Source organism: Typopeltis vanoorti, chromosome 4, assembly GCF_054136105.1.
Source record: "Typopeltis vanoorti isolate ZY-2024b chromosome 4, IOZ_Tvanoo_1.0, whole genome shotgun sequence".
In the NCBI taxonomy this organism is placed as follows: domain Eukaryota; kingdom Metazoa; phylum Arthropoda; class Arachnida; order Uropygi; family Thelyphonidae; genus Typopeltis; species Typopeltis vanoorti.
The window spans coordinates 62958146-62971562 of NC_143552.1; the positions used below are offsets into that span (position 1 = coordinate 62958146).

Here is a 13417-nt window from a genome sequence, read left to right on the forward strand (position 1 = left end):
GTATTTTGGCCATGACTATATGCTAAGATTTCTAAAGCTACTTAATTCCTTTAACAAGGTTATAACACTAAATTCTGGGAAACCTTCTTAGGACAAGAATTTTCTGTCCTTTAGCAATCTGAAAGCACACCCCAACTCAACATCAGCAGAGTTAAAGATCGGTACTATCAACATAAGAAGCCTGAATGGCAAAGAAATGGAGCTAGCTGAAGAATTAGATAAGTACCAGATCGATATAATAGGGGTGACTGAACCTAAAAAGACAAAAACTGGTGAGATCATTCTGAGCAATAAATACAAAATGTTATATTCAGGCAATGACAATCAAGGAAAAGAAGGGGTAGCAATAGTGTTCAACACAAAATACGAGTCTAATCTTCTTGAATAGCAAGCAGTCTCAAGTAGAGTGATGTGGGCTAATATCAGAATAGTGAATTGGACAATGAGACTTATTTGCACCTATGGTCCCACAGAAGGTTCTGCTAAGGTAGAAGTGGAGGAAATTTTTTGATGCTTTGTTTCTATTCATGTCCTGAGCAGAAATCCTGTTGGATTTCTGCTCAGGACATGAACTGGTTATTACTAACACCATGTTCCAACATAAAAATGTGCACAAATTCACATGGAGAGAAGAAGCAAGGAATAAGAAAAGTCTCATTGACTATGTTATTGTTGATAGTGATGTTTTCTCCCTAGTGCAGGACACCAGAGTGTACAGAGGATTTGAAATCGGAAGTGATCATTATTTAGTCTTGAGCAAGATAAAATTGAATTTCATATTGAAAAGAACTATACATAAAAATATAACGGAAAAACTCACGTAGAAAAATTATTTAATGGTATAATTTTCGCCCGTGTGTCACAGGCATCTTCAGTACAATTAGGCACAAAAATTAAACATTAACTGACAATTCCAAAAAGCGCCACCTAAGTAGCTGGTGTAAGATAACTAAAAAGGTCAATAACTTTCCTAAAAAAAAAAAAAAAAAAAAAAAAAAAAAAATTAATACAATAAAAAGTTAGGAAAGATTAGCTGATTTGTAAAGTACTATCTCCCATAAAGGGGACAGACGTAAGCCGTCGGATCTGTTTAAGTTAGGAGAATGAAGTAGAGTTTCACATGCTTCTTTATAAAGGCGTTCCATGAGAAACTGACTTTTGTGAAGAACTCTTGTCTTTTTCCAATGAACTCTGTGTCTAGTGAAGATGGCATGTTCTGCAAGTCCAGACTTTTCAGGTTTAAAGTATTCAATATAAGATTGGTGTTCTTCTAGCCGAATGGAGGCAGATCTTCCCGTTTGTCCGAAATAACATAATCCACAAGAGCACGGAATCTGGTAGACACCTGGATGATTAAGATGTGGAAGCTTGTCCTTTGGAGAAGCGAGAAAGGTGGAGATTTTTCTAAAAGGTCGAAAGGCAACAAAAATATTCAGTGGTTTTAAAATTTTTGCTATACGTTCACTGATGCCTTGTATATAAGGGATGGTAATGCGCGTTATTTCCTCTGTGTTTGAAGAGGGAGACATATTAAATCTACTCAAAGTTCTTTTAATGAAGCAATTCTTATAGCCATTAGATAGAAAGGAAGAAGTTATATATCGTATTTCTTTCTGTAAAAGATCGTCTGTAGAACAAAAGGAGTGGGCCCGATGAACCAGTGTTTTAATAGTTCCTGCCTTTTGACTGGGATGGTGATGAGATTCCGCATGGATATAATGGCCTGTATGAGTCTTCTTTCTATAAACTGAGAAATGTAGGTTACCATCTGGTTGGCGAAGAATTAGAAGATCTAAAAAGGCTAACTGCTTATTTGATTCTACTTCTAGGGTAAACTTGATCCTAGGATGAAATGCGTTTAACTTATTGAGAAATTGTTGAAGTTCATCAGAAGAGCCATTCCATACAGCAAAAATGTCATCGACATATCTGAACCAATGAGTAGGTCTGGGAGAAATATTGTCAAAGATACGTTGTTCAAAATGTTCCATAAAGAAATTGGAGATAGCAGGAGAGAGAGGATTACCCATTGCTGTTCCTTCAATTTGTTGATATAACTTATTTTTAAAAGAAAAATAACCAGAATTTATTACAAAATCAAATAAGTTTACAATGTCTGAAGGAAATTCCTGTTGTAGGTTGCCCAACTTACAAAATCTCAAAATTTTTATCTAATTTACTCTCCTCTTCAACTAGAAGAACTGATACTTATATAAAAAATACTTTGGATTTTAAAAATAAAATTTCAGATCTTCATTTGGACGTTTCTGATATCATGATCAGTTTAGATGTTGTTTCTTTATTTACAAATGTGCCTCTTTCGGAAAGTATTGAATTACTACAACAGGAATTTCCTTCAGACATTGTAAACTTATTTGATTTTGTAATAAATTCTGGTTATTTTTCTTTTAAAAATAAGTTATATCAACAAATTGAAGGAACAGCAATGGGTAATCCTCTCTCTCCTGCTATCTCCAATTTCTTTATGGAACATTTTGAACAACGTATCTTTGACAATATTTCTCCCAGACCTACTCATTGGTTCAGATATGTCGATGACATTTTTGCTGTATGGAATGGCTCTTCTGATGAACTTCAACAATTTCTCAATAAGTTAAACGCATTTCATCCTAGGATCAAGTTTACCCTAGAAGTAGAATCAAATAAGCAGTTAGCCTTTTTAGATCTTCTAATTCTTCGCCAACCAGATGGTAACCTACATTTCTCAGTTTATAGAAAGAAGACTCATACAGGCCATTATATCCATGCGGAATCTCATCACCATCCCAGTCAAAAGGCAGGAACTATTAAAACACTGGTTCATCGGGCCCACTCCTTTTGTTCTACAGACGATCTTTTACAGAAAGAAATACGATATATAACTTCTTCCTTTCTATCTAATGGCTATAAGAATTGCTTCATTAAAAGAACTTTGAGTAGATTTAATATGTCTCCCTCTTCAAACACAGAGGAAATAACGCGCATTACCATCCCTTATATACAAGGCATCAGTGAACGTATAGCAAAAATTTTAAAACCACTGAATATTTTTGTTGCCTTTCGACCTTTTAGAAAAATCTCCACCTTTCTCGCTTCTCCAAAGGACAAGCTTCCACATCTTAATCATCCAGGTGTCTACCAGATTCCGTGCTCTTGTGGATTATGTTATTTCGGACAAACGGGAAGATCTGCCTCCATTCGGCTAGAAGAACACCAATCTTATATTGAATACTTTAAACCTGAAAAGTCTGGACTTGCAGAACATGCCATCTTCACTAGACACAGAGTTCATTGGAAAAAGACAAGAGTTCTTCACAAAAGTCAGTTTCTCATGGAACGCCTTTATAAAGAAGCATGTGAAACTCTACTTCATTCTCCTAACTTAAACAGATCCGACGGCTTACGTCTGTCCCCTTTATGGGAGATAGTACTTTACAAATCAGCTAATCTTTCCTAACTTTTTATTGTATTAATTTTTTTTTTTTTTTTTTTTTTTTTTTTTTTTTTTTTTTTAGGAAAGTTATTGACCTTTTTAGTTATCTTACACCAGCTACTTAGGTGGCGCTTTTTGGAATTGTCAGTTAATGTTTAATTTTTGTGCCTAATTGTACTGAAGATGCCTGTGACACACGGGCGAAAATTATACCATTAAATAATTTTTCTACGTGAGTTTTTCCGTTATATTTTTATGTATAGTTATGTCTACTCACGGTTTACCTCTTTTAAAACTTATATTGAAAAGAATAACATTTGAGAAAGTTTTAAAGTGAATAAAAGTTGAGCAGCTCACAGATGTGAACTGTAGACTAAAATACAGAAAGATTATTGAAAAGAAAATGAAAGAGTTTGAGAACAGGAATCAAACCTTGGAGATTCAGTGGCAAACTCTGAAGAAAACATTGATTGATTCTGCCAGAGAGGCATGTGGTGAGGTTGTGTGCAAGGATAAAAAAATCAGAACTCCCTGGTGGACACAGGAAGTTAAAGAGGCAGTGAAGGAAAAGAAGAAAGCATATCAAAAGTTCCTGGCAAATAAGTCAGCTTTTACTCTTACAGAATTCAGAGACAAATGTAAGAAAGCTAAACAGTGTGTAAAACTAGCTAAACAAAAGTCATGGGAAGAATATAAACTTTGGCAAGAATATAGAAAATAAATATCAAGAAGGTGGCAAAATATTCTGGAGGTTGTTGAAGAAGCTTAGGAATGGAGGAAAGAGTGCTGTAAAAGGAGTTAGAGATGATAAAGGTGACATGAAAAAGGGAGAAAAACAAATCCTTGAAGTATGGAGTAATTACTTCGAAAAATTGCTAAATGAAACAACAGTGGCAAAAAACACTCAACAGGCATGCAGTCAGGAATACATATCCATACCTGAAGTAGAAAAAGCCATCAAAGGCTTGAAATGTGGAAAGGCAGCAGGAGTAGATAATATTGGACCAGAAATGCTGAAGCATGGTGGTATAAAAGTCTTACAGTGGCTACACTGCACAGTTCAGAAGGCCTGAACAGAGGGATGAATTCCCAATGATTGGAGTAGAGCATTAATAGTACCTATATATAAAAAGGGAAATAAAACTGAATGTGAAAATTGCAGAGGTATTTCCCTACTGAGTGTTCCTGGCAAAATTTACGCAAGTATACCTGAGAAATGGTTGAGAAGAATTGTGGAAGAAAAGCTTGGTGAAGAACAAGCTGGATTCAGGCCAAATAGAGGCTGTCAGGATCAGATCTTCATTTTACGACAAATAGTTGAGAAAGCATGGGAATATAACAAAGATCTATTTTTAAGTTTTGTCGATCTGGAAAAGGCATATGACAAGGTGCCAAGACAGAAGCTATTCAATACGCTACAGTTATGTGGTGTCAATGGGTCATTATATCAAGCAATACTTAGTCTTTATTTGAAATGTAACTCAGCAGCTAGAATTGAAGGAAGTACAGGAAGATGGTTTAATGTTAAATCTGGTGTGAGACAAGGATGTACATTATGTACAAGGATGTACAGCAGGAAGGAGTGATGACAAGAGGCCATCCCTGGAAGTTACGAAAGGAAACTGTGAGCAAGAGGGTGAGGAGTGGTTTCTTTGCATAGAGGGTGGTTGAGCCATGGAATGCATTGCCTGATAGAGTGGTGAGGGCGAGAACGGTCAATGAGTTTAAGGAGTGGTATGACAGACTGTGTTTCTTAGGGGGAATCTCCCCTCGATGAGTCTTGACAGACTTTATGTTCTTAGGAAGGACCTCCCACGATGAGTCTTTTGACTCCATGGAGGCCTGAATAATAATAATAATAATTATCCCCTCTGTTATTCATTATCTATATGGATCACATTATGAAGGAAAGTGGTATTAAACATGATATCAAAATTGGAGATGTTAATGTCAGCTCTTCGCTTTATGCAGACGATGTTATACTTCTAAATAAATCTGCTACAAGTCTGCACGATTCTCTGACTAAACTGAATAACTGTTGTAATAGATATGGTATGAAGGTCAGCATTAAAAAGACAAAGACAATGAAAATAGGTAGAATTGTTGAAAACGTCAACTGTGTTGTGAACGGGGAACCTGTGGAACAAGTAAAACATTTCAGCTACTTAGGCACATTTTTAGTGAAGATGGTAAATTAAATATGGAAATAGGCAAAAGAATCAACAAAGCTGGTATGGCAGGAAGTCAACTGAATAAATTCATATATAATAAGAGAGAAATTAGTCAGAACACTAAATTAGCTGTATACAAGACAGTGTTCAAACCAGTTTTAAATTATGGATCTGAGAGCTAAGGTCAGAAGTAAAACACTTGACCAAAGACTAGAGACTGCAGATATGAGAATCCTGTGAAAGATGGCATCAATGACAATATCATATTAAAAATGATGATATTAGGAAAAAACTTGACATTGTCAGCATCGAGGAACGCATTAGCAGAGCTAATCTCAGGTGGTATGGGCACTTAAACGGAATGAGCGAGGAAATATTAGCAAAACAAGTGTTCTCTGCCAGGTTGGCAGGAAAAAGATCCAGAGGAAGACCAAGATATAGGTGGATTGATATGGTACAAAGTGCCTTAGACAATAGAAATATAAGATCTGATAATGTTGGAGTCTTGACAAGTAACAGACTGATTTGGAGGAAAATTGTAGATAGGAAGTTAGTAATGATGTAAATTTTTCATGTAGTACTATCATATCCTATACACCCCTTTAGAGTACATGTCAAGAATTTGATGATGATGATGGCTCTGACTGGCGCAGTTGAAAAAAACAAATATTGTCAGAGTCCGAAAAGGGGAACGGGCCCCAGAGAATTAGTTTAGAGTTATTCTTAGTAGGCACAAGAGAAATAATAATAGTAAAAATATAGAAAAACAACGACATAACAGATTCAAAGAAGAGTTACAAAGATTATATCCGGATTATGGGATTTAGATTATGAGGACAGATTGCGAATATGTGGATTACAGACTCTGGTTAACAGGAGAAAGAGGGGCGATATGACAGAGCTCTATAAACTTTTGAATGGGTGTTATAGCATTTCAAATGATGAAATTTTTCTTTATATGGAAGGCAGGGAGAGAACACGGTGGCATCCATGGAAGTTAAGGTTGTTCTCAGTCAAGAAAGGGGTAAGAGCTAGGTTTTTCTCCCAGAGAGCAGTGAGTGAGTGAGTGGAATAATTTGTCCTTAGAGGTAGTGAGTGCATCTAGTGTAAATGAATTTAAGGGAAGGTATGATAGCTGGGTTGGGTAATTTACAGCCTCCCTCGATGATTTCTTGACTCCCTGTAGGTCTCAGGTAATAATAATAATTCTCGCCACTACTCTGGATATAAGTCACACAGATCAATTATCTATTGTATTACATTTGCTAATCAAAATAAAGATACAAATATAGCAAAAATTCATGAACATTTTTTGGATATTCAATCTGTAGAAGATACCACTGGGCAAGGACTATTTGAATTTATAAAAAATTATTTAAAATTATTGAATATTAACATTTCGGATTTACACAGCCAAGCTTATGATAATGGTTCAAACATGCAAGGCAAACATAATGGACTAAAGAAAAAATCCTTGAAATAAATTCAAGGGCTTTTTTATTCCATGTGCTGCTCATTCATTAAATTTAGTAGTTAATGATGGAGTTAAGATATCCTGTGAAACTGCAAATTTTTTGGGGATAATATAGGAATTATATAATTCTTTTTCAATTTCTGTGAAGCATTGGGCTATATTAAAAAAACATATTCGTGTTTTAAATTTAAAACCACTTTCTTCTACTAGGTGGTAAAGTAGAGTAGAAGCAAAAAAGCCACTTAAAAATAATATCAAGGAAATTTTCCACGCTGTTTTTGATATTACAGAAGATGAAACTAAAGATATCGATTCTAGAGTTCAGGCAGACAACTTAATTTCAAAGATTTATTTGTTTAAATTTATTCAAAACGAATAAATGTTTGGTACGAAATCTTAAGTCTCGTAAATGTTGCAAGCAAAATAATGCAGAATCCAACATTTGATATAGGAAAAATTACAGAAAATCTTGATTATGTTATACAAGAATTAAATACAGGCCTATGTAGCTCAGCGGAAGTGGAGCTTACATCCTCTACACTTGGTTGCTCGAAGTTTGACTTAAGTTCAAGTCTAGTCGCTGACTGGAGGAACTTTTTCTAAGCCTTTCTTCAACCGGTTCCCGAGTTAGTCGATCTCTGGCATGGGCAAGCGGGTTTTTTCTCCCGGAAACCTGGATTTTCATCCCGTAAACTCAAGAAAATCAAGTACAAATCACTGTCTGAAAATATGTAGTACCACATTATTTCAGACAGTGACATATCTTGTTAGGGTTAGGTATCAAGAGATGGCAGCACTTGTTTGCCAGCATCTTCATCGGTGGCAGCTATAATTAGTGATAGACATGGGCCATCTGATTGGCTACTGGTGAAGATTGAACTGCCCACTCAGTCTCCAAAAGCTAGATAGGGTATAACGGCCTCGCCTACTCCCTATAAGGGAATAAAAGGCGTTAGCTGATTTATTTTTTAATAAGAATTAAATACTTGCCAAACAGACCAATATTTTGAAAATATTATTAGAACTGCAAATGAAGTAGCAAACGATCTTTATATTGATCCTATTTTTCAAGACATTCGCAAATTAACAAAAACAAAAATGTTTGGTTACGAAGCATCAGATGAGACAATGCATGATCCTAAACAAAATTTTTAAATAAATTTTTTCTTCGCAATTTTAGACTTAACTTCAGTCACAGAAAGATTCATACTCTTAAAACAACATAGCGAGGACTTTAAAGTTATAAGAGACATTAGCAAATTAAAAGATTCGAGCGATGAAGATTTAATGAAACATTGTAGATTTGAACTTAAAACTGAGTGACAATAAAGATTCCGACAATCACGATATTGATGGTATGACTTCATTTGAGGAATTAAAAACTTTGCAATGTTTTATTAAAAAAGAGTCGGCTCCTCAGAATATTTTAAATTATATATACGAAAATAAATTAACCGATACATTTCTGAATACTACGATTGTAATATTTATTTAACATTACTGATATTCGTAGCAACAGGTGAAAGAAGTTTTTCAAAACTGATACTAGTAAAACATTATTTGCGTTCAACAATGCCTGGAGAGTGTCTAACAGATTTATCAATTATATCAACTGAAAATAATGTTATGGATTCATTAGACATTAAAGATATTATTAAAAATTTTGTGGTGCCTAAAGCAAGACGGATAAATATGTAAAATAAATCTACATTTATCCTAATTGTTATATAGTTAAAAGCATATCTCCAAATTATCTTTATTATGTAATAATATTTCTTTTTATATTAAAATAAAAGTAATGTTTGTTTATATATACTCTTGTATTTATATATTAACGAAATAAACATTTTTGAAAATTTTTATTATTAAAAATTCCTTATTAATGAATTTTAGTGATTACAATGTTCTACTATTGTTAAATAAAATTTAGTTTTATGTATGCATATAAACTGTTTTGTACTTTTAACAAAGTAAAATTTTTTGCAAAACTTTTTCATGGAAACTTATTTTATGGGGGTGCTGAAAAAGTTTTGCACAAGGGTGCCTCCTACCCATGGTGCGGCACTGTGTGTGTGGAAGCTGAGCAGGTTAATGTAGCATAGTAACTCACAACATAGCACCTAAGATGTCTACTGTTAAGTTTAAGTTAACAACATCCCTAGATCAAAACTGAGGTCACATAGTGATAGTATAAAATCTTGCCACAGGAAGCTGTGACAATGATGATATACCAAATGGTTACTTGTAGATGAATAAATATTTCTCCAGATTGGGGCAGTGATACTCTTCTATAATGTTTAAAGCATATACATAAATTCTTTTCCAGATCAGTGTAGTATTATGTAGCAAGTGCCCAAGAGAGAAATACCACTATAGTTACTGGTTACCATAGGTTCTCCTTTTTTTTAATAAAATAAAATAAGGAATAAATAAGGCAGCATATGGCTGTATTCCAATCAACTGGGATTTCTTCTTTTTGCCATATCAGCTTGAGTTCATAATATAGGTGATAGCTGTTCTTCATCCTCAGTTGTCACAAAATATTAGCTTACTATAGTAATTTAAAAAAAGTGCTTTTACCACTATAAAATACAGAAGTAATCTACCACTATAGATTACTTCTGCCTTATATTCTGTTAGCAATTAATCATGTTAAAATTAATGTTAACATGCTTCTCCAACTTGTGGGTCACTAATGGACAGGGATGCATAATATACAGCCTCTCCCTATCAAGGCAACCCTGCCTTCCTAGTATGGCCTGTTTCTACAAAAGGGGCACTGGCAACCAGTGAGTATTCCCATTACAAAAGGCTACCTGCCTAGTTGGAGGAAATGTCAAATAGACAATAGGTGATAGCTGTTCTTCATCGCCAGGTGAAATACCACTAGCCAGCTTATTGGAGGTCTGAAGTGAAAAATTCCATGTTTGGTCTCTGTAGCAGGGATTCTGGTTTACTTCCCCCCCCCTCCTCTTCTCTGAGTTCCTGAATGTGACCCTCAAAGGCCATGACAGCCATACTTAGAGACCCATAACCTTCTCCATTTAGAGGTACATCAGTTGAAACAATGGTGCCACAGGCTAGCTGCCAGTTAGTGCATAGGCCTGAACTTGTCAGCATAACGAGTCATGAGGCTTCCTGATCAACTGGTGCATGATCTCACTGCCACATACTCTGTCAGGTCATGCCTGGAGAGGAAGACCAAGTAATGGTATGTGGGGGGAACAATATTGAGTCCATGTCATGGTACAGAGACTGGTTTTGGTCTATATAGATGTCATGTCCAAGAGTCTACTTCTCTCACTGCCTTTCCCAACTATATTCCTTCTGTTTAATCAAACTTATAAACACTCTCACGAACAATCGAACAATAACAGTGACACAAATCAATCTCCATCATAAACTAATCGCATCCAAATCATGCCAGAATCTCTTCACTAAAAACTTGCTTTATGACATTCACTCATAACTTGCAAACTTCCTGACCAGACATCTCATTCCTGACAGAAACCCAGATTGCCTACATGTATCACTTGTGGTACAGCTGCTGAACAACACTTTGTTTCACAGTAGGCAGTGGACTTTCAAATAGGACTCAGCCCCTGAACACAAGGCAAAGACCACACAATAGTAGTTGAATGTTGAACTGTGCCTGGTGTCGTTTCTTGCAGCTGCTCTCATGATCTGATTGGCTGTCTGGAAGTCCCGATCCGAATCCACTGGACTTCAAATTGTGGTCAGAACTTGAGAGCAGCTGCAAGAAACGACACCTGAGCATTGACAGCCTGAAGGTGAATTTGGAATGAGCAGTGGCAGCATTTCCATTGGATGTTGTGCGTGTTGCCATCGATGTGTGTGTGTGTGTGTCTCTTAGGGTGTGGGTGTGTGAAGACAAAAGGGAGACATTTTGAACACTAAGTGCTGCTATATACACATTATACATGTACTCTGTATGTGCTGAAAGCTGTATATCATTTACTGATAAAAAAAATTAATGCACTGTTCCAGTTGTAACAATATTTATGGCTAGACCAGGTACAACTGCACAAAAGTCACTTTAGTTTTGTATGCTGAAAAATGAATACATGGAATTACAATTGAATTCAGAGAATGATAGGAAGGTGTCATTTGGGAAAAATGTCTATACATACTATTTGTGCAGCATTTAAATATTTCTAAGTTCACAGCTGGCAATATATTGAAGAGATGGAAGAGCATAATGACAATGAAATGAAGACCAGGTAGACAAAAAAATGCTAACAGAACCAATGCGCTTTAAGAATTATGGTTATACTTCACCTCACCATCAAATCCTGGAGAATCTGGAGACTCAAGCAGCCACAAGCAAGCCCATATTTACACAATACACAAAACTACATTGCATTCTAAGACTTTTCACAAAAGAGCCACCCCACAAACCATGGTTAATAACAATGAATACACATTATTGGTATGGGCCAAGGAGAATCTGGACTACAGAGCAATAGAAATTGGACCTATAGAATGATGAGTTACACAATACTTTACTGCTCTTGGAAATGACTGCATATGGAATATGCCTACAGAATTCTTTTAAATAAGTATCCTATCCCAATGATCATATATGGAGGTGACAATGTAACGAATATAAGACTGTTTCTTATAGCATGGATATGCCACCCTTCAGCAGACCTCAAAGCTAACACTGTCCACCTTTGGACACAGACCATGGAAAAGTTTGGAGAAACTCCCTTGGTGCAGAGACCTTATCAAGCTATCTTATGGTCTGCTTCTGCATCTTGTGAATAATGACTGGGTTCTCTGTTTACTTTGTTTTTGTGATTTTGCTTGCAATCTTCTTATACATTAATAACTTTCTCTGACTAACCACAATTCTTATTCATAGTTTTGATAATGACTGCTCTATCAGCTTCTTCATTCAGTAATTCTTGCAGTGCTGAAATGACTTAAACTCTAGTTTCCTTATTCTCCAATGGAGTTAGGACAACCTAGTCAACTTGACTGCTATCAAACTCAGAGGAAAGATTTTACATCATCTCTCTCTCTTTCCTTATTCTTGAATTAAATATCTACAGTAGAGATATTAAATTCAAGGCACTGCATTAATGATGGATTTTGTGACCTCGTGTTTTTTATGAAATTAAAAAAAAATCTGGTTATAGTGTATGAAATCTTTACTGCAATGCTACTATATTAACATATGGACATTTATCCAATATAGCAATTTTATGATACGTTTAGACTCCTCAACACGTTTACACCCCATATCATAGGACAATGAATGTAAACACACAGTCTGAGATGAATAACACTGGAATGTTATAACAGTCAACAAACAGTTCCTTTGAATCCGAAAGAATCACATTGGGATAAACTAAAATGTAGAATCAGGATACAACCCAACCCTTCATTAGTGAACTTAATGCTTTAAAGGAGAAGTGTAGCACCCTTCCTATTAACTTTCAAGACAGGGCAGTGCACTAATTTGTAAAAGATGTGTTTCATTATTACTGGATGACTTCCAGTATGACGGTATACCACTAACACAAAGAAGTAACTTTTTATATTAAAAAAAAAAAAAACTACATTAAAAAATTCTCCTACCATGCGCTGACGTTAGAATTTGAAGTGTCCAGGGACGCCTTTTCAAACATTCTGAAAGAAAATACAGCAATTCAAACAATTTTCAATGAGACCGTTTCAATTTTGAAATAATATTAATAGTACCAACAATAATTGCCAGCGTTGGCAGAGTAGTTAGTTTATATGTTTTCCAACCAACAGGATGCAGGTTCAAATCCCATAGCTTGAAAACTTTGTTTTGGTCTCCAGTTTCCAGACTATGCATAAAAATAAAAATAAAAAAAAAATGCCATAAAATATATATAATTCATTTAAAAAATCCTTAACCATAGTACTAACTGTACTACAGTTTTACCAAAAATCTTTTCATGGGTGGGAGTCATTAAAAAAAAAAAATCTAAAAAATAACTCTTTGAGTCATAACTTACTTACTCTTTGAGTCATAACAAAAAAACATTTTTCGTGAATAAATATTCAAACTTTGTTTTATGAAAAATGTGGCGATTCATAAATAATGTTCAGAAAATGTAATAAAAACAATGAAATCTGGCAAAAGATGAATTCTTATGGCAGTAGTGACTATTTGTTAAAGAAATATATTGGCACCAATGTATACAGCTTCTTGCAAACACAAGAACATGAAACAGTAAAAGCTCATCAAATACAGATATACCCTTTTTATCTGTAAATTTGTAAGGTTATTCCATTATGAAAAAAAAAATTCCCTTTAAGAGTTTGAACTTTAATATGAAGTGC

At 35.0% G+C, this 13417-nt stretch overlaps 1 protein-coding gene across 4 annotated transcripts in view; it reads right to left on the reverse strand.

The window, feature by feature from the left end:
- The window catches only part of LOC150107363 (phosphatase and actin regulator 2-like), a 412176-nt gene that overhangs the window by 363539 nt on the left and 35220 nt on the right, over positions 1-13417 (reverse strand). For all 4 annotated transcript variants that reach the window (XR_016548240.1, XM_090391839.1, XM_090391838.1 and 1 more), the window contains exon 2: positions 12683-12733. Coding sequence is in view for 2 of the 4 variants with exons in the window: in XM_090391839.1 (XP_090247965.1) it covers positions 12683-12733 (51 nt within the window). In the remaining 2 variants the exon portion in view is untranslated. The remainder of the gene's footprint in view (positions 1-12682; positions 12734-13417) is intronic.